The following is a 22,592-nucleotide window of genomic DNA, read 5'->3' on the forward strand; positions in this document are numbered from 1 at the left end:
TACATTTGTCGTGGGAAGACAAATGATTCATAACAATAATCTATTAGGACAATTAGCACTTATTCTTAAGAATTTTGAATCTATGTAGTGTAATACAGTATACTAAAGCAATTTTCTTAAAGATGTCAGCTAAAAGCTGAAGAGGTAGCATCCACACCAGACATCATAAGGGTCGACAAGATTGAGGGGGGGAAATCTCAGACAGCCATGTTTAACTGTTCTTGTGCAGCTTTCTGTGTTACATGTTTAGAAGGCTGTTTAGCAGTTAACTCAGATTTCAGTGACCTTAAACAGTTATTCGAAGACACAATCTACAGCAGTCAGCAGAAGGGTTAACAAACGTGTTTTTTCAAACTCGACCCAAGGACCAGACACATCTGTCCGGTCTGGCACCAGGTGGGGAGGTTAGGGAGGGATCCATGGAAAAATGAAGGGGAGAGAGCAATCACTCTGCCGAGGTGCACATACGGAACTTGTTTAATGTAAAATTTACAACAGACATGATCCATCGGAAACAATATTCTTACCTACGTAACCACACTCTGTATAAATGTCACCTTTATGTTGGCAGAGTCAGCTCCGGAGATCTGTCTCCGAAGCTGGGCTCTTCCACCACATTGGTCAACAATCAATAATTCTGACCCTGAGACTCCTCCGATTACTTTGTGTGAAAGAGAAAAACCACCAAACATTCATGAAAGGAAACTTTTAACTTTCACCACTCGGATGACAAGCTAAGTATTCTGTTGCAGGAGATGATGTGTGGATTCCACAAGATTGAGGGGGGAAATCTCAGACAGCCATGTTTAACTGTTCTTGTGCAGCTTTCTGTGTTACATGTTTAGAAGGCTGTTTAGCAATCCCCTCCAGATCCTCTTTTTAAAAAAATGATTTTTATTCAAGATTTAAGATTTGATTTATTATTGTCACATGTATTAGTATACAGTGAAAAGTGTTGTTTCTTGCATGATATACAGACAACACATACCGTACATAGGGAAGGAAGGAGAGACTACAGAATGTAATGATAGTCATAGCTAGGGTGTAAAGAAAAGATCAACTTAATACAAGGTCGGTCCATTCAAAAGTCTGTTAGCAGCAGGGAAGAAGCTGTCCTTGAGTCGGTTGGTACGTGACCTCAAACTTTTGTATCTTTTTCCTGACGGAAGAAGGTGGAAGAGAGTATGTCCGGGGTGCGTGGGGTCCTTAATTATGCTGACTGTCTTTCTGAGGCAGCGGGAATTGTAGACAGAGTCCATGGATGGGAGGCTGGTTTGTGTGATGGACTGGGCTACATTCACGCCCTTTTGTAGTTTCCTGCGGTCTTGGACAGAGCAGGCTCCATACCAAGCTGTGATACATCCAAAATGAATGCTTTCTATGGTGCATCTGTAGAAGTTGGTGAGAATCGTAGCTGGCATGCCAAATGTCCTTAGTCTTCTGAGAAATTAGAGTCGTTGGTGCGCTCACTCCATGCTCCCCAGTTTATCTCCCCTCCCATATTTTAATCTTCACCACCAGCTCACCTCCCAGTTCTCCCAGCCACTCTTATATGTCCCCAATCCTGCACTCCCCTTCCACATCCGGAAACAGCCGTCGCTTCAACAGGTCTACCTCGGCAACCTGGGGATCTCTTTCCAAACCTTCCGCGCAAAGTCCCTTACCTGTAAGTGTCTAAACACACTTCTCCTCGGGAGCTCTCCCCTCTCCTTCAGTTCCTCTATACTGGCACACCCCTCTTCCAGGTACAGATCCCTCTAGCTAGCCCCACTACTCTCCACTTCCTATACATATCATCTATCTTCCCTGGCTCGAAACCGTGGTTTTCGCACAGCGGCGCCAGCACCAACATCCCTTATATCCTGAAATGCCTCCTCAGCTGGTTCCAGACCTTTACAGTGGACTGCACCACCGGGCTCTCTGCGTATTTCGTTGGCGCCATTGGCAATGCCATCGTCACCATAGCCCTCAAGCTGGACCCCCTGAATGATTCTTCCTCCATCCTAAACCATTCTGCCTCCTCTCCTTCCCACCTCTGCCTCACCTTCTCCACATTCGCCACCCAGTAATAATGTAGCAGGTTCAGTTATGCCAACTCTCCCTTCTGTCTCTATAACAGGGTCCTTTTAACTCTTGGCACTTTCCCTGTCTGAGATAATCATATCCAGTTTTCGAAAGAAGATCTTTGGTACAAAGATCGGAAGTGTCTGGAATATGAACAGGAACCTCGGCTGAATGTACATCTACTTGGACCCTTCTGCCAAAGTCAAGTGCAGCGTACCCCACCTTTTCAGATCATCCCTAACCTCCTCAACCAGCTTTGCTAGATCCCATTGATGTAGCAACGCCCATTCCTTCACTACCTGAATCCCGTGGTATCTAAACCGATTTCTGGTCACCTTGAATGGCAACCCCCCTAGGTTGGCTCAGGGACCCAGCTCGTTCACTTTTCCCAACATTCAGCTTCTATCCCGAGAATGTCCCAAACTTCCCCAACAGGGCCAGATCCTCTTTATGCTCTCCAGTGGGTCCGAAACATACAATAGTAGGTCATCCGCATATAGCGACAACGGATGCTTCCTTCGTCCCCTCGCAATCCCTCCCCACTCTGTCGACCCGCTAAGCGCCATTTCCAGAGGTTCTACCGCGAGCAAAAACAAGAGAAGTGACAGCAGACTACCCTGCCTTGTTCCCTTTGCCGTTCAAAGTTTTGTGAGCCCATGTCATTGGTCTGCACACTCGCCATCGGTGCCAGTTATAACAGGCGCATCCATGCTACAAACTTTGGCCCAGACCTATCCAAGACCTCAAACAGGTACCGCCACCCCACCCGGTCAAATGCCTTCTCTGCTTCCATGGACACCACTACCTCCGATACCTGGGCTCTCTACGGGGGTCATGATCATGTTTAATAGTCTCCTTCTATCACTAGAAAGCTGCCTGCCCTTTACGAAACTTGTTTGGTCCTCTGCAACCATCCCCGGGACACAACTGAGACACAACCTTTCATCGTTCCCGCCACAAACCGAATCAGCACTTTGACAGCCATATTTAACAGTGATATGGACCTAAACGACCCACATTCCAATGGGTCTTTCCCTTTCTTTGGTATTAATGTGATCGTTGCCTGTGTCATCGTCTCTGGCAGCTGCCCCTTCTCCAATGCCTCATTAAACACCCCCAAGAGATGTGATACCAGGTCCATCGTGAACTCCTCATAGAATTACGTCAGGTAACCATCGGGACCCGGGGCCTTCCCCAACTTCATACCCCTTATACTGTCCAATACCTCCCTCAGCGGTTTCCTCCGGGTGCTCCGGTTTCCTCCTACATGTTCTGAACGTTGTGCTTGTTAGGTGAATTGGACATTCTGAATTCTCCCTCTGTGTACCCGAGCAGGCGCCGGAATGTGGCGACTAGGGGCTTTTCACAGTAACTTAATTGCAGTGTTAATGTAAGCCTGCTTGTGACAATAAAGATTATTATTATAAGGGCTCCTCTAGTGCCTACCTCCTCTCTTCCTCCACCTGTGGAAACTCCAGTTCATCTAAAAACAGTCCCATGTCCCCTTCCCCACCCCCTGGGTCAGTCCTGTCCAACTCCTTATAATAATCCCGAAACACCTTGTTTATCTCCCCGGACTCTGATCCACATCCCGTGCCCCAGTCCGTATCTTCAATATTTCTCTGGACCTGGCCTGCCTTTGCGCAGTTGGTGCACTAACATTCGACTCGTCTTCTCCCCGTATTCGTACTGCACCCCCCTTATCCTACACAGCTGTCCTACCGCCCTCCCCGTCATCAACCTCTCGAATTTCCCCGCAACGTTTTCCTCCCCGCCAATCGCTCTGTGGTCGGCACCCTCGAGTACTCCCAATCTACCCAAACTATCTCGTTCATTAGCTGTTCATATTCCCCCCTCCTTTCCTTATCCGAATGTGCCTTGAACGAGATAATCTCCCCCTGGACCACCGCTTTTAGTGCTTCTCAAAGTCTTGTCAACAACCTTGAATCGAGCCTCCACCTCTGCCTCTGCTCCCGTCCCAGTATGATCTGGATCTCCAGCCAGTGGGACGCATGGTCCGAAATTACTATCCCTGCGAACTGTGTCCCCTCCACCCCACCAAAACCTCCTGGCTCACCACAAAAAAATCGATTCTTGAATACACCCTATAAACATGTGAGAAAAAGGAATACGACCTCCCCTCCGGGTTCTTGAAGTGCTGCGGGTCCACCATACCCATCTTTTCCATAAACCCACCCAGTTCCTTTGCCATTCGTATCCGACCCATTGACCTGGGGCTTGATCTATCAACCCTCGGCTCTAGAACACAATTAAAATCTCCTCCCATAATCAACTGGTACGTGGCCAAGTCCAGGATCGCTGCCAGCAACCCCCTCGTACATCGTTCCACTTCGGTGCATACACATTCACCACTACCACCGGCGTCCTCTCTAATACCCCACTCGCCATCACATATCTCCCACCTGGGTCCCTCTCTTCCTTGGTGCTCACAAACCCCGATTTCTTGCTCATAGAATCATAGAATTTACAGTGCAGAAGGAGGCCATTCGGCCCATCGAGTCTGCACCAGCCCTTGGTAGAGCACCCTACCCAAGCCTACACCTCCACCCTATCTCCGTAACCCAGTAACCCCACCTAATCTTTACTGGACACTAAGGGCAATTTAGCTTTGTCAATCCACCTCACTTGCTCATCAAAATGGCCAACCCCCGCAACTTTGAATCAAACCCTGAGTGGAAGACTTGACCCACCCATCCCTTTCCTAGCCTAACCCAATAATAATAATCTTTATTGTCACAAGTAGGCTTCCATTAACACTGCAATTAAGTTACTGCGAAAAGCCCCTAGTCGCCACATTCCGGCGCCTGTTCGGGTACACAGAGGGAGAATTCAGAATGTCCAAATTCCCTAACAGCCTGCCTTTCGGGACTTGAGGGAGGAAACCGGAGCAGCCGGAGGACACCCACGCAGACACAAGGAGAACATGCAGACTCCATACGATGGTGGCCCAAGCCAGAAATCGAACCTGGGACCCTGGAGCTGTGATACCATGTGATACCACTGTGCTACCATGCTGCCCCCCTGGCCCTTCACGTGGAGGTGCATCTCCTGCAGAAAGACCACCTCCGCTTTCAAACCCCTTAGGTGCGCAAAGATCTTTTCACCAGTCCATTGAACCCTTGCAAGTTCCATGTTATGAGCCTTATCAGGGGGCTTTTGCCTTCATGCCCTTCTACCATCCACCCTCCCTCCAACTCCCTCTTTACCCGTATTGTCCATTGCTCCAGCGCCAGGACCTCCTTCTCCCAAAATTATTCAGTTCTCCCCCAGTTTGTGCTCCTTGATAAAGTAATTGGCCGCTTCTGGTGTCTCAAAATAATGTTCCCGGCCTTCATAAGTCACCGATAGTCTCGCTGGGTAGAGCACCCCAAACCTCATTTACCGTCACTTCCCTGTTGAACCCCACATGCCATTTTGCCAGTTCATCTCCAATGTACCAGTATATTCAAATCTTGTACCCCTCCCATTCGCAGTTCTGCTTCTCCCTGTCCCACTGCAAGATCTTCCCTTTCTCCACAAACTTGTGGAGTCTCACAATCACCGCCCACGGCGATTCCCCAGTACTTGCCTTCGAGACCTGTGCACTCTGCCCACCTCGGGGGCCTTATCCAGTACGCCCCTCCGCCACCAGCCCCGCTAGCATCCTCAAAACGTACCTCGTGGCACTCGCACCTCCCACTCCTTCAGGCAGGCCCACTATCCGCAGATACTGCCCCCTCAACCTGTTTTCCTGCTCCTCCAGCTTTGCTCTCAACGTCTTGCAAAGGTCTCCTAAGAGCCCCACCTGTGCCTCCAGTGCTCGCTGTGTTCAGAGATCACCCTCTCAATCTTTTGGATCTGTGACCCCTGAACCTCCAGACATTTCTCCACCCTCTCCATCGAGCCCTTCAGTAGTGCCACAGCCCCTTCGATGGCTTTCGATCAATCCTCCTGCATCTCCTTCCCCAGGTGGCAGAACTCTTCCTCGATGAAGGCCATCAACTGTTCCATCTGGGGCTTTCCAACTTGCACTGACCCTTCCCCCTCTGCCACCTTTCCACCGGCAGCTGCACCACAAGTCTCCTCCAACTCCTTGGCCAGGTCCCTCCACCTTCCTCTGTCGGGTTTGGTAACCAGCAGACATGCCACCCCCGGGGGAAACCTCTCCTCCAACCTTCACTTACACTTCTCTGTCGAAGTTACACCTGATTTCGGGAAAAACAAGCACTTTTCTACGCCTTGAAGCAGGAGCTGCCCTGTGTACGACCACTCACACGATGGCCACCACCAGGAGTCAATCAATCCCCTTCAGATCCTCGATGCGTGGGGATGGAGTGATAAAAACAAGAGGAAAATTCCTGACAGTTCAGTATCCAACACCAACAATTCTTAGCGCATTTGTTTGAGAATAAGGTCCCAGCTCATGCCAACAGGATGCAGTTAAAAGTTAAAGGGCAGATTGAACAACTGCACAACACTATTATGGTGAGATTAGTCACAGGCAGTGGCGCAAAGTGGCAACAACGAATCAGCACCCAGTTTGGCACTTCAACTAGGTCAGTGGCTGGGTTCTCTGCTTCAGGGACTATGTCCCCACACCGTCGTGAAAACTGTGGCCTTTCGTGGCAGAAAAACAATAGTGTCCCTGATCGGTATGAGGCCCCCCCTTCCCTCAGATCGGCCTGCCCCCAACCATGGCGGCCGTGGACTGAGTCCGCAGCCGCCACGCGAGTATCCCAAACGGCAGGACTATGAGTGGTCCACGGCGTCGGGGCTTCGGCGAGTCGGGGGCAGAGAATAGCGGGGCAGGCCTCTGGCAATGGTCGCAGATAGGTGATACGCGGTGCGATGTACTTCTCAGGTACGCCACTTATTGGGGGGCTGGAGAATTCGAGGAACTGGCGCCGGTCCCGATTCCATACGTGGAAATGGATTCTCCACCCCGGCGCCGGACGCGATTAAGGCGTCAGGGTGCGGATAATCCAGACACATATGTTTCTTCAGTGATCATTTTGGGTTACCACCAAAATTAAATTTTATCTTATGTAAATGTGATCAGTGTCACGTTGGAACAGAGATTGACACATCAATCCTTCCAAACATATTTATGACAGACGTTAGACATTCTAAACCGTATTGCTAGATTGGACACAGCCCTCAGCTTCACCTGGGAGAACTTTATGCAGGAGGGGCAACATGCGCCACACCAGACATACACTATAAGGCAAATGGTTGATAGCTTTAGATGACATTAACAGTGAGATTGTTCCTTGAATTCCAACCCCCTCCCGCCCCACCCAACCCCTAGCTCCCCCATTCACCTTATTTCTCTGCATCATTTCCTTTTCGTCATAGTCAATACGGGAGATGAGGTGAGCGTTAAAACCAGCCAAAGCGAACACGGTGGGTGTGGTGGCTGATGCGCCAAAGGGATCCACATGCCATGAAAATTGAGGTCTTTTTCCAAACGTTTCATACAGGAAACCATGTCCTTCTGCAAAGACAGACCTATCTTCATAAATGCCTCAAAGTCAAGGTCAGGAGAAGAGCTTTACGAAAATAACAATTGCACCTATTAGCCTGAGACAAACATGGCTGGAAACATCACCGATGCAAGTCAATTTAACATGGGTGTAAAACTTAGTGTCGCTGGGAATTAGGATGAGAAAAGAATGATGGACTGCAATAACAACAGGAAATTTGGGAATAACACTGTGTGTCAATCAATCAATCAATCAGCAACTTTAAGAGAAAAGATAGGGGAGGCGGAATTTCCCCCCCAAATTTTAAAATGTGGTCATCGGTGGGAAAGGAGGTGTGATTTCTGCTGGGTGGTTGGGCTTGAACCAGATCGCAATCCATCCACACTTAGAATAATTTTTGGAGGGGGGCGGGTTTTGCAATGGCACTGAGAGGGGCAGAGCCTAGCACGTCAGCAAACCTGGCTTCACAGAGATCTCAAAATGACACTAAATGTCCCCCCGACATCCTTGCCAGCGTCAAGACCCTTTCAACAATCTCTTCCTCAACATCAGCAAAATTAAGGAGCTGGTCATTGACTTCAGGAAGCGCAGTATCGTACACACCCCTGTCTGCATCAATGGTGCCGAGATGGAGGTTATTGACAGCTTCAAATTCCTAGGTGTGCACATCACCAACAACTTGTCCTGGTCCACCCACGTCGACGCTACGACCAAGAAGGCACAACAGCGACTCTACGTCCTCAGGAAACTAAGGAAATTCGGCATGTCCACATGGACTCTTAACAAATTTTATAGAAGCACCGTAGAAAGCATCCCATCTGGCCGCATCACAGCCTGGTATGGCAACTGCTCGGCCCAAGGCCATAAGAAACTACAGAGTCGTGAACACAGCCCAGTCCATCATGCGAAACCGTCTCCCATCCATTGACTCTGTCTACACCTCCCGCTGCTTTGGGAAATCGTGCAGCATAATCAAAGACCCCTCCCACCCAGGTTATTCTCTCTTCCAAACTTTTCCATCAGGCAGGAGATACCAAATTCTGAGAACACGCACTAACAGGTTCAAAAACAGGTTCTTCCCCGCTGTTCCCGTCACTCCTGAATGACCCTCTTATGACTGAATTGATCTCTTCACACATCTTCTCTACTGAGTAGCACTACACTTGCATGCTTGACCCGACGCCTTGAGTATGTATGTATGTCCGATGTTTTTCCATGTATGGAACAATCTGTCTGGATTGTACGCAGAACAATACTTTTCACTATATCTCGGTACATGTGGCAATAAATCAAATCTTTCCCACCCCAACGATTGCTGGCATCGCCACCCCCCCCCCCCCCCCACCCAAATAGAGTATCCCTTCAGATCCCCCCGCCCTCCCTCTTCGCCCGCATCAGACACCTCCCGCAAACAACCACCGGTACCAGCGTCCGTCTCCCCCGCCCCCAGGGGCTCTAATGGCCTCTGAGACCTTCGACGGGTGGAGACTAGTAGTGATTTCCGCCGTCTTCATTCTGTGTCTATGGGGGGGGGGGGGGGGGGGGGGCAGTAGGGTTGTGAACAAGATTACATCACCTGCTTACGTCAGGAGCATTGCATTCTGTTTGGTACCTAGCGCAAAGCCCGTTTAGGGGCTCTCCCGCTATTTTCCTGACATGGCGTGATGTACGCCAGGCGCATTGTGGCCGGAGAATCACCCGCAGGTTCTTGACATTTTGGATGCATACACTTAATTAGAACCAGGAAGGCATGTTGAAAATGACCTTTCAACCAATGTCGCATAATGATCGATGTGCAGGAATTGTGCTTGTCCTAGTAAGGTCTGGGTCTTATAGTTCATTGTATATTTCTCCAATTGCAGTTGAAATAAGTCTTTCATATGCTTTTCGGGAAAGATTACCAATGCATGTCCTAAAGGCTGCGAGTTGGCATTCAGCATTGAAGGCATCAAAAGGAAAAGTTGGTGTTAGACATCAACAGAAAGATAGAAGATCAATATTATTGTTTGAAGTACGGATCTGGAGGGGAATGATACCAACCTGTGAGCTGCAGGATCTGTGAACTGAGTTCTGTTACTGCTTCATCGTGCATCACCTGGCCTCCAATGATAAACTCCAGGCGTTCCTCATCCAGCAACTTGTGCACCTGAAATTAACACTCAGTAAATACTGTAAATGGCTGGCAGGATTTTTTTTAAACCATATGAAAATGACGTAAGTCAACTGGCATTGGAATAAAGCTGCTGCCCTGTGAAGGCATCAGTGAGGGTGCAGAAAAGATTCATGAGGATGATTTCAGAGATGAGCAACTTCAGTTGTGAGGATTGATTGAAGCAACTAGGGCTAGTCTCTTTGGAGAAGAGAAAATTGAGGGGCGATTTCACAATGAAGTTCAAAATCATGAGGGATCTGGACAAAGCAGCGTCACACGCAGCCCAGTCCCCACGTACTCTGACCTCCTCAACCTACTTCCCTCACATTGGCTGTCTTCTTATCAAGAATCAGAAACTTATCAAATACAGCGATGTCCGAATACATCCTTAACCTTTGTTCCCAACGAAGTTCGCAAAGGTCCCCCCCATGTCACCACTGGACAGCTGTGTCCCGTTACTCACTATTACTATAAGTTCACCAGGGCCAAGCAACAATATGTACTCTTGTGCATTATAAAGTGTACCATGTGTTGTTCCTCGTGTCTTAATAAAGCTCGTAGTCTCAAATGTGGAGAAGATGCTTTATTGTGAATTTGTTCTCTCTTCAGAGCTTAACATACGGCTACCTCAAATGCTACCTGCTTGTGTGTCTGTGTCCTGCTATCAGTTCTGCCTTCCGTGAAGTGTGTCCTCACTTCCTGTCCCGGTGTATTTATAGCTCTCCCGTGCTCCCTCTAGTGTTTGCTCAGTTGTATTGTATCTAGTCAATCTACGATCACCACAGTCCCAGATGACCATTGGCTGCTTTCCCCTTTGAGGGGGGAGAGCTGACTGGTGGTGATTTAACCTGAGGTTATACTTGAGGCAGGTCCTGCATGAATAACCTCAGCTGGCACGGGAATTGAACCTGCGCTGTTGTCCTCACTCTGCATCATGAACCAGCTGCCCAGCCAGCAGAGCTAAACTCGTGCATCAACCCCCCTTTCAGTTCCACCATTTGACCCCACAAAGAGAATCCTCTATGTGTGGGCCATGGTAAGCTGCTGCCAATAACAGCTCACCAAGTGGGTGGCCAGTCCCATGGTTAGGCTTTCTGGCCGTGGGACCTCATACTCTTCCCTCATCCCTTGGACTTGGTGGTGCATGCACCTTAGACGGGCAGTAAATTCGGACTGCAGGATTATCGGCTGAATTAGTGTTCACCACACTGACACAAGTAGCACTCCTTCCTCATTTGGAGGCTGAAATATTCTGACAGTAGGCTGATGGCAATTAGCAATTGAACTACCACTAATGCATGGGAAGCAATTCTAATTGGAGTAATTCCACCCTAAGGTCCCGGTCCGAAGATCGCCCCTCCAGAGGTGTCAGAATTTAAAAAGAAAATGATACCAGTTGCGGGATAGATGTTGGCCAAGACAACTGGGAAGATGGGAGACAGCCCCTTCCTCTTCTTCCAATAGTGCCCTGGGATCCTGTGCATCAACATGAAGGGGCAGATGAGGCCCGGGTTTTATCCAAAAAAGAAAAAAGCATAATTGAGATAAAAAAATATTCAGCCATTAAACCATTTTTTAAAGAGTTGATACATTGTTTTTTTTTCAAAAAGGAGAATTAGATGGCAGTTTAAATAAAGGGAACTATCAAAAGATATGGGCAGTGTACAGGAGAGTGAGGTCCAACTAGATCTGGTGAAGTCATACATTCTTACAGCGTACAAGTAGGCTAATTGAGCCATCGTGCTTGCACTACCTCTTTCAAAAAGCTATCCAATTAGTCCCACTTCCCTCAACTTTCCACATGACACTGTCATTTTCTCTTCAAATATTTATCCAATTACTATTTAATCTGTTTCCACCTCCAAATGGCTTGTTTTTGTGGTTGTAAGGTTCAATGATAAGCCCATCATAAGAGAACACTTGAAAAATAAGAGGACACTGGACCCAAATTTCTCCCATTACCTGTTCTTTTTGTGCGTCAGTGGCCACCTTGTCCCACCAGAGCCGAAAGAACTCCTGCTCTACCACAATAAACTTCCGCTGTTTCCCCTTTACCAGTTCTTCCACGACAGTTGTGTAAACGTTGGCTGCATATGCATGCATGCTCTCCTGTTAAAGAGATAATAAACTGGTCATCAGCTTAAAAGGTACTTTTTCCAAAGCGAGTACGCGGCAAAGATCACCACCAGTAACACTGGCGATCCTCTTGCACCATTAGTAACATCTTTCCAACGGCAAACTCGGATATTTCAGCACATCCCAGGGATTGAATCACAGTACACCCTGCATAATTCAAGAGAGAGTAGGGCTCAGATAGATCTATCTGTGCCAGTGGTGCTAAACGGGTTGATAGGGAATTGGCAGCTGATTTTTTAGTGCACCACTTTTTATTTACCATTGACTTGGAAAGTATTGCAAAGATTTTTAATTCCAAACCAAGCGAGCGCTACAGTGAGATTAGGAAATGGGTATACACCATCGTCACAGGGACTTTAATGGAAGGAAGATCGGTGGGCAGTGATAAATCAGCTGAGTATTCACCATGAGCCTGGCGTACAGCAATTCCACATTCCGTGTCTTTACCTTTGAACTACTGGGATCTCCATCATGGTGTCCACCTTAAATGCAATGAATTAAATTTGGAAGGTGAGTTAGCAATAATTGAAAATGGGGAAAGGAATTGTGCGCTGGTACATATTGGTGTATGCAGTGACGTAAATAAATGCAGCAGGGTTGAGTTGTATTGCCAATGCAAAATGGCGAAACTGGTTGATAGAATCCCTAAATGCAGAAGGAGGTCATTCTGTCCATCAAGTCTGCACCGACTCACTGAAAGAGCACTTCACCCAGGCCCACTCCCCCACCCTATCCCAATCACCCCTTAACCTAAGCTAGAGATCATTGGACACCAATGGGGCAATTTATCTTGGCCTACAAATCTTTGAACTGCGGGAGGAAACCGGAGCACCAGGAGGAAACCCACGCAGACACAGGGAGAACGTGCAAACTCCACCCAGACAGTGACCCAAGGTCGGAACTGAACCCGGGTCCCTGGCGTCGCAAGGCAGCAGTGCTAACTACTGAAAAACATATTCTTCAACTTTGTGAAATTTACCCTCAGAAGGAAGATGACGATGCTGGGAAATGGAGTGTTTCCTTTGTAGACACGCAAGTGTCAGCACCAAGGTCGCCAAGATTAGTCACGGCATTAAGGCATGCGGAGAAAGCTCTCTGAACTCAGGGTAGATCAAAACCAGAAACAGATGCAGATAAAATGAAAAGCAGAAAGCCCAGTACATTTGAAAGAATGAAAGAATATGAAAACTGAGATCACTGCCATATATGACCACACAGTTTTATAGATTCTAGAGAAGGCTGATTTTCAATCAGTCAGTTTATTTTAAAAAGCTATTAATAATAATAACATAAACAGTCAAATGAATCATCTGTAAATGGTATAATTTTTTAAAAGGCATAAATATTTATGTTTTTAAACACTTTGCAGACAGCAGGCAGCTGACTGTGTACCCACATCAAGGGTACTGGGTTTAATTATTGCCTTTTATTGCTCCATGCCTTCCTTTGTGAAGACATTTGTCCTTTTAAGTCCTACACGCTGCATTTGCACTCTGCGTGATGAAATAGATTGCACAAAATGCAGACCATGCAAACGTCTCTCAGAAGAGTGAGAGGCAACCTGATAAGAGATCTTTAAAATGATCAAGGGAGGGCAGCACGGTGGCACAGTGGTTAGCATTGCTGCCTGCGGCGCTGAGGACCTGGGTTCGAATCCCGGCCCTGGGTCACTGTCCATGTGGAGTTTGCACGTTCTCCCCATGTCTGCGTGGGTTTCACCCCCACAACCCAAAGGTGTGCAGGGTAGGCGGATTGGCCATGCTAAATTGCCCCTTAATTGGAAAAAATAATTGGGTACTCTAAATTTTTTTTTAAATGATCAAGGGCTTTGACAGATCAGGGGCACAATTCTCCCAAAGGGAGACTAAGTGCCGACGCCGGAGTGAAAACCGGAGTGTTTCACTCCGGCGTCGGAGGCCGCTCCTCGCCCCCTATTCTCCCACCCCCAGGGGGCTAGGAGCGGTGCCGCGTCAATTGCGCACGCTGGGCCTTGGCGCAGCGTCAAAGCGGCGCCGCATAAATGACGCGGCCGGTGGTGCTTAAATTACGTCACCCACGCATGCTCAGGTTGGCCGGCGCCAACCCACGCATGCGCGGTTGCCGTCCTCCCTGCGGGTGCTACCGCAAGACATGTCGGAGTGATCTTGCGGGGCGGCGGAGGAAAAAGAGTGCGTCTTTTAGAGACGCCGACCCGCCGATTGGTGGGCACCAATCGCGGGCCAGACCCCTACTGAGCACCCCTCGGTGCTCGATCCTCCCTCCACCCCCCACAGGCCGCACACGCAGCGTTCGCGCGCTGTTCACGCTGGCAGCGACCAGGTGTGGTTGGCGCCAGCGTGAACCGGTCGGATTGGGCAGGCCGCTCGGCCCATCCGGGCCGGAGAATCGCCGCTCAACTGTTAGAAACGGCGAGCAGCGATTCTCCGAGCGGCCTGTCGTAAAACTCGGCACGCCGTTTTGGGGGGGGTGGGAGAATCGCTTGCGGGTGCCAGGGCTGTGTGGCGGGAATTACCCGGCACTCCCGCGATTCTCCCTCCCAGCGTGGGGGTCGGAAAATCGCACCCCAGGTGTGAAGAGATGTTTCCATGAGGAGGAGAGTCCAAAGGTAGGGGCCATAAACAAAGGCAGCCATTAATAAATCCAGTCAGGAATTCAAGAGAAACTTCTTTACCCAAAGAATGGTAAAAATGAGGAACATGGAGTCTTTGAAACAAATAGCACGAATCCACTGAAAGGGAACTTAGATAAGTACAGAAATACGTTGTGCTGATTGGGTAACATTACATAAGGTGGGCAGAAAGCATAAACTCCGGCACAGACCTTTTGGGCTGAATAGGCTGTCTCTGTGCTTGCATTATGTAATATTCATTCAAGGTGAACTAAAAAAACTTAATTTAAACGCAGCAACATGGAGCTATATTCACCTTTAGCTTTTCTGACTGTTACACTCAACACAGTTCTAAACACCTGGCAGGAAATTACTAAAATCTTATCTGTAAAGGAAAAACAGAAAAACTTGCAGTTGTAAAGCATTTTTCACAACTACCTGGCATCTTAAAGTGCTCTACAGTCAAATTGCACACTGCTGTAATGTAGGAAATATGGCAGCCAATTGGTGCCCATCAAGATCCCAAGAACAGCTATATAACCAGATAATCCATTTTTTGTGAGGTTGGATGAGAGATAAATATTGGCCAAGTCACCAGGATTAACCACCCTGCTCTCATTTACATCTCATGCATGGTCATAAAAACAGCTGCTCACCAGCATCCTGCCAGTTCTTCCAATCTTGCGTCACGCCCTTGCGTCAGTCTAAAACTCGATTGATAAAGAGTGGCATTCATAAAGTGGTCCTCAGTTTGCAAGAGCCTTTGAGGTGAGTGCAACAACATGCTGCCAGGGCGTTGCGCTGCTCCTGATGTGTTGAACATCACTCAGCTGAGGCAGGCCGGCTCCTGCCCTCCATCTCCATGCTGAGCTAGCCTTCATGGAAACCACCGTGCTGCTGGACGCATGGAGCCACGTGTCACCGGATCAGATTAGTACTGTGCCTGGGGTTGGGGAGTACAGGGGCCACCTTCCCCCTGGTGCCCCACACCCGTGTCTATCTGGACAGCACTGTGCCACGGGGCACATGCAGCCACCGCAACAAATGTCCAAAGTTGTACCGGGAGCAGAGTGAGAGTTGAATCAACTTCTTCTTGAGGTTACTCATCTTTTTCCTCGGGGTTGCTGACATCCTGCACAGTCTGGTGATGACAGCTGGGCTGGAGATTGTGATAAGAATGTGCTGAACTGGTGTTTAAATATGGCGACAGGTCCTTTGAACCCTCCAGCTGATGGCAGGTGAACAAATCACTTGTGCATAATTAATGATCTTCCTGAATCTGGCACGGGATCCCGCTATTCTGACCACTGGAAAGGCCAGAGCCTCCCACCAGCTTACTTCGTCTCAAAACAGAGAATTCCACCAAGGACATCTTTAGTCCTGTAATAGCCGTGTGGTGATATGATTTGCATACCTGTCTGCCATTTGGGGCAGAACACCGGCTTACCATTGGCCCTGGTCGGTCATGTTCCTCTCGACCGATTGGTCGAGAGGCTGAATTAACCACGCCTCCTTGCCGAGGTATAAATAGTCAAACGCCCGGCGGTTGTCCATTTTATTGTAGACAACCGCAGGGCTAAGTTCTAGTTTATTAAAGCCTAACTTTTGTAAAGCAACTCGTCTCTCATGCAATTGATGGCTCATCAATTTAATAAACTAGATGGGGTGGGAATGATTATCTTCCCAGTGGTATTTGCGGAGAACGGGCTCCCAGCTTGGGGCTGGAAATCTCTACTAACCTCTGTATAAAAAGGTCAGCCAGTAAGGCACCGACTATAACAGGAAGCCGGTCGGGAGCTACTGGGCAGCGTGTATATCGTGTTGTAAATAAAACTCTGTTTCTTTATTTTACTCAGTGTGGACTCCCCATGTCCTTATTAAAAGTCCATCAGACTAGAGTCTACTATAATTTGAGAGCTGAGCATATCTACAGAGTAAGACGGTGTATGTGTGACTGTTTTAGTAACAAAATTTATTTGTACTTCAACAACTTATATTTGTATAACATCTGGGTGTAATAAAACATCCTGAGGTGCTTCACAGGAGCCTTATATAACACAAAAAAGACACCGCGATTCTGGGACTGGAGGAGATTACAGAGGTACAGAGAGCCAAGTCCATGGAGAAATAAGAAAACAAGGATGAGAATTTTAAAATAAGATGTTACTTGACTGGGAGCCAAGGTAGTCCAGCAGGCATTGGGGCAATAGATGAACGGGACTTGGTGCAAGTAAGCACACTAGCAGCAGAGATTTGATTGATCTCACTTTATTGAGAGTAGAAATGATTACTGATTGGAGACAAAACACCCCACAAATACAAATATGAACTTCCGGAAAGCTTGCATTTGTGAATCAGGACTCTGGAGCTGTGCTCCCAAAGCAAAATGTAACTGCAGTTTCAATATCCCGAATGCAGGCACACTTACATGTGTTTATAAGACTGTAAGGAGTAGAAGCAGGAGGAGGTCTCCATGTCCCCTCGAGCCTGCTTTGCCATTCAATATGATCATTGCCGATCTTGGGCTTCAACTCCACTTTCTGGCCTACTCCCCCATATCCCCCAGAGAGACCAAACAATTGTCTATCCTTAAATAGGGTGCTGTATTCAATGATGGCGCATTCACAACCTCTGGATGCGGGACTCCAAAGATCTACAACGTTCATCGTGAGATGTCTCTCATCTCAGTCCGAAATGAACAATCTCTTAACAATCTCTGGGTTCTATATTCACCATCCAGAGGAAAACAACCTCTTGATGCCAACTCTGCCAAGCTGTTTCAGAGTCCTCTGTGTGTGTTTCAGTGAGATTACCTCCCATTCTTCTAAACACCAGGAAATTTAGGCCCAATTTACTCAGCTTCCTGGTGGTGATACAGTGGTATTGTCACTGGACTAGCAATCCAGAGATCTCAGGGGACCTCGGTTCAAATCCCACGATAGCAGATGGTGAAGTTTGAATTCAATGCAAAGTCTGGAATTAAAAGGGCCAAATAATGACCATTAAAGCCATTGCTATATAAACTGTCTGCATTAGTAATGGCACAGTGGTTGGCAATTCTGGCCTGCCTGCGTGGAGCTTGTATGTTCTCCCCGTGTCTCTGTGGGTTCCCTCCGGTTTCCTCCCACAGTCCAAGGATGTGCAGGTTAGGTGGATTGGCCATGTTAAAATTGCCCCTAAGTGTCCAAAAGGTGAGGGGGTCACTGGGTTACGGTAGGGTGATAGGGTTGGGGCATGGGCCTTGGTAGGGTGCTCTTTCCGGGGGTTGGTGCACACCCAATGGGCCGAATGGCGATTCTATGATTCTAATTCATGCATGTTAAATGTGTAAGAGCAGAGTAGTCCCGTTCGTGTGTACTTGTCTTTTCTTTACTTTAATAAATAGTCTTTAATAATTGTTACACAACAATTCGGCTGTTTACTCTCACTGGGGTTTCACTTATCTCCTCACACCAAAACAAAACTAAACACCCCCATGAACCGTTGTTTCAAGTTGGGATACCCTTGTAAATATCAGCCTGCATTGTGACAGTGATTAAAAACCCACATGGTTCACTAATGTCCTTTAGGCAGACCTATGACTCCAGACCCACAATGTGAGTCTTACTGCTCACTAAAATGGCCTGGTAAGCCACTCAGTTCAAGGGCAATTAGGCATGGGCAATAAATGCTGGCCCAATCAGCACATACATCCCTTGAATTATTTTTTTTTTTAAAAAACACCCACATACATCCCTTGAATTTTTTTTTTTTAAAACCTACTGAACCTTTGCTGTAACTTCCAATGCAAGCATACCCTCCTTATGGAGACCAAAGATATACACCGTACTCCAGGTGTGATTGAATAGCAAGACTCTCTTATTCCTGTACTCCAACCCCTTGTTCTGATAGTGTGTCACAGATTATTTTAGCCACTAGTTAAGGATGGAAATTGGGCGCCTGCTCCATCAATAATCTTGACCCAAGTAGAAGAATGACCTTAATTCTACATGGAGCTCAAGAAGTTACATTTCATAGAATTTACAGTGCAGAAGGAGGCCATTCGGCCCATCGAGTCTGCACCGGCTCTTGGAAAGAGCACCCTACCCAAGGTCAACACCTCCACTCTATCCCCATAACCCAGTAACCCCACCCAACACTAAGGGCAATTTTGGACACTAAGGGCAATTTAGCATGGCCAATCCACCTAACCTGCACATCTTTGGACTGTGGGAGGAAACCGGAGCACCCGGAGGAAACCCATGCACACACGGGGAGGATGTGCAGACTCCGCACAGACAGTGACCCAAGCCGGAATCGAACCTGGGACCCTGGAGCTGTGAAGCAATTGTGCTATCCACAATGCTAAGCGGTCCACTATGCATCTGATTCCCTGGGCTCACTACAGTCTGGCCAACAAATTATAAGATCTGAATGTCTGCACATTCACCACCAGTTGCTATCTGCAGCATAAGGTTGCCGCTTTCAGCAACATTTTGTGTTCTTATGGTTACTAATCAGGGCAATGATCATTTCAGCACCGAGTATACATTGTGGCATTATTTACAACAAAAAATGCAAGTTAAAAATCTAATAAAAGTAATTTTATAGCATTAAACATGATCTGTCGAACCAATGAGATTGTGGAAATGGTGTTAAACTGTACGGTATTAACTTGCCTTATCTTATTTGAAATATGGGGATTGGTCAAGTTTAGTTGTCAGACGTAAAAAAAACACTGAAATCGCACAACATGGCATCACAGGATGTCAGTTGTGGCTCGGTTGGGGGAACTCTCGTCTCAAAGTCATAAGGTTCTGGGTTCAAGCCCCACTCTGCAAAATGCAAAGCCCACACTCCTGTGCAGCACTCAGCGGGCAGGGGCAGTTAGGAGTCACATGTGGTGGATTTCCTTCCTGAAAGAACAGTAGTGAAACAAATGGGCTTTTAAAACAATCGATGATAGTTTCATCATTAACTGTGATGGGCTTTATATTCCAGCTTTATTAAATGAATTAAAATTGCGCCAGTTGTTGTGGTGGGATTTGGACTCATGTCCCCACGGCATTAGCCTGGGCCTCTGGATTACCAGCCCAGTGACATAACAGTAACGTTGTCACAGTCCCGGTTGACCATAGTTCCCCTTTGAGGGGGAGAGCTGACTGGTGGTGAGTTAACCTGTGGTATCCAGGCAAGGGGCAAGATTGAGAAGGCATGAATATGGGGCGGCATGTGACACAGTGGTTAGCACTGGGACTGTGGCGCTGAGGACCTGGGTTTGAATCCCGGCCTTGGGTCACTGTCCATGTGGAGTTTGCACATTCTCCCCGTGTCTGTGTGGGTTTTACCCCCACAACCCAAAGATGTGCAGTGTAGGTGGATTGGCCATGCCAAATTGCCCCTTAATTGGAGAAAAAATAATTCGGTACTCTAAATTTGTAACAATTTTTTTTTTAATGAAAAAAAAGAAAGAGAAGGTAGGAATAACCTCAGCTGGTACAGGAATGGAACCTGTTGGCCTCGCTCTCGATCATGAACCAGCCAACTGTGCTAAACCCCATTAACACTGCACCACCGTCTCCCCATAGATGTTAAACCAATGCCTCTGCCTGCTCAGGTGACTGTAAATGATTCCAGGCATTATTTTGAAGAAGAGCATGGTAGTTATCCCTGTACCTCATGTACCCGCTCCATGACAAAATGCAGATGGGGCTGGTCATTCTGACAATATTGTTGGCGGAGGGCGGGGGGGGGGGGGGGGGGGGGGTGGATTGACAGTTGCCCAGTTACCCCCTTCCCCAATTGTTAACAAGTGACCACACTTCACAGGAAGCCCTTTGAAACAACCTGCAGGTCGCATAAATGCCAGTCCAGTTCCACATTCACAGGCTGGCATACGCGGCCAGTTTACGAGAAAGGAGATTTAGTGGGATCAAAAAAAGTTACGGGATTTCAAGCGGGGATTCCTGTTCTGGTTGTGGGGAAGAGGCGGTCTGACCGGGGGCTGGGCAGGGGAGGGGAGGGCTGGGCTGGGCAGGGGAGGGGAGGGCTGGGCAGGGGAGGGGAGGGCTGGGCTGGGCAGGGGAGGGGAGGGCTGGGCAGGGCAGGGGAGGGCTGGGCAGGGCAGGGGAGGGCTGGGCAGGGGAGGGCAGGGGAGGGCAGGGGAGGGCTGGGCAGGGGAGGGGAGGGCAGGGGCAGGGGAGGGGAGGGGAAGGCAGGGGAGGGCACAGGCACGGGAGGGCAGGGGAGGAGAGGGCACGGAAGGGGAGGGCACAGGAGGGCAGGGGAGGGGAGGGCACGGGAGGGGAGGGGAGAGCGCGGGAGGGCAGGGAAGGGGAGGGCAGGGGAGGAGAGGGGAGGACAGGAGAGGGGAGGGTATGGGAGGACAGGGCATGGGAGGGCAGGGCATGGGAGGGCAGGGGCAGGGAGGGCAGGGCATGGGAGGGCAGGGGCAAGGAGGGCAGGGCATGGGAGGGCAGGGCATGGGAGGGCAGTGGAGGGGAGGAGAGGAGAGGGTAGAGGGGAGGAGAGGGGAGGGGAAGGGAAGGGATGGCAGGGAGGCCGGTGCACTGCTAGCCGGGCCGGGCTGTGTACCTGGACGGTGTAAACCCAGCCGACGTCCATGTGACTGTGAGCGATGACAAAAGCCTGGGTGGCGGAGGTCGCCCCGAGCTGGAGAGTCGGCCCCGGGGCGCCGAGACACAGCAACATCCCCAGGGTGGAGACAGTAACAATGTGTGGAACTCCTGTCATAGTGTCAGCCGGCCTCCCTTCCGCCTTCCTGCGAGGAAAGGCAACAATTGAATACGGAAAGAGTCGCAGTCCAATTGCGAAAGGGGACAACTTGTCAGCCCGAACAGCGATTAAAGGCTGAGGGCGGACACCCTCCCTGAGAGGGGGAGCTGTCACCACACGGCTGATGGGTTTAAATGTTGAATCGGGCTCGGCGCGCCCCTATTACCCATTTGGAAATATCGATGTGCGGTTATCCAAATTCGAAACGTGTGTTCACAAATGTCCAATCCCCTCATCCTGTCTGTTCTAATGACAGGTGTGTTGAACTCAGGCTGAAAAAAGCCACGATAGAATGTACATTCATATTCCATTTTATTTTAAATGTTTTTTATTTGTTAAGAAAAAGAGTGTTTTGATGCTGTCCAGCCCAGTGATTGGAGCTTCTGTTGCTGCACTTAGAGAGGTGACAGAACGGGAGCAAAAGGAATGCATCTCGGACAGTGCAAATCAATTGAAACCAGCTCCCAGGGTAAATATATAAGGTAAATCAGAGAAGGTGATCTGTTTTTTTCCGTCCCTCCCTGATCCTCAGAATCATGGAAGTGTCCATTGTATTTTTAAAAAGGTCATCTGGTTCACTAATGTCCTTCTGGGAAGGAAATCTGCCCTCTTTACCTGGTCTGGCCCGCATGTGAACTCCAGACCCACAACAAAGTGGTTGACTCTTAACTGCCCTCTGAAATGGCCAAGCAAACCCTTCAATTCAAAGGCAATTTGGGAAGGGCAGTAAATGCTGGCCCGGCCAGAGACACCCACATCCCATGAATGAATGAAAAAAAAGATGGTTACAGCAGAGGAGACCATTCAGCCTGTCATGTCTGTGCTAGAGCAACTGAGCAATCCCACTGCCTTTCCCCGCCCATAACCCACGTCATTTTTTTCCCATTCAGCTAATTAGCCAATTCCTTTTGAAAGCCACAATTCAATTTGCCTCACCCACCCTCTTCGGCAGCGAATTCCTGATCTGTTCATTATGTCAAAAAGTTTTTCCTTACCACACCTTTGGTTCTTTTGCCAATTGCCGTTACTCAATTGAGGGCCTCACGGTAGCATGGTGGTTAGCATCAATGCTTCACAGCTCCAGTGGTCCCAGGTTCGATTCCCGGCTGGGTCACTGTCTGTGTGGAGTCTGCACGTCCTCCCCGTGTGTGCGTGGGTTTCCTCCGGGTGCTCCGGTTTCCTCCCACAGTCCAAAGATGTGCGGGTTAGGTGGATTGGCCGTGCTAAATTGCCCATAGTGTAAGGTTAATGGGGGGATTGTTGGGTTATGGGTATACGGGTTACGTGGGTTTAAGTAGGGTGATCATTGCTCGGCACAACATTGAGGGCCGAAGGGCCTGTTCTGTGCTGTACTGTTCTATCTATCTATCAATGC

The 22,592-nt window shown here is 48.6% G+C and overlaps 1 protein-coding gene across 1 annotated transcript in view; it reads right to left on the reverse strand.

Annotated features, from left to right (window-relative positions):
• Window positions 1-21,322, reverse strand: part of man2b2 (mannosidase, alpha, class 2B, member 2) — an 81,212-nt gene extending 59,890 nt beyond the window's left edge. The window contains exons 1-4 of the mRNA XM_038792537.1: window positions 21,017-21,322; window positions 11,662-11,808; window positions 9,588-9,693; window positions 7,386-7,558 (exon numbers count right to left, since the gene is read on the reverse strand). Of these exons, the coding sequence (XP_038648465.1) occupies window positions 7,386-7,558; window positions 9,588-9,693; window positions 11,662-11,808; window positions 21,017-21,175 (585 nt within the window). The 5' untranslated portion in view covers window positions 21,176-21,322. The remainder of the gene's footprint in view (window positions 1-7,385; window positions 7,559-9,587; window positions 9,694-11,661; window positions 11,809-21,016) is intronic.
• Between the last annotated feature and the right edge of the window lie 1,270 nt (window positions 21,323-22,592).

The sequence above is a fragment of the Scyliorhinus canicula genome, chromosome 3 (assembly GCF_902713615.1).
Source record: "Scyliorhinus canicula chromosome 3, sScyCan1.1, whole genome shotgun sequence".
Classification (NCBI taxonomy): domain Eukaryota; kingdom Metazoa; phylum Chordata; class Chondrichthyes; order Carcharhiniformes; family Scyliorhinidae; genus Scyliorhinus; species Scyliorhinus canicula.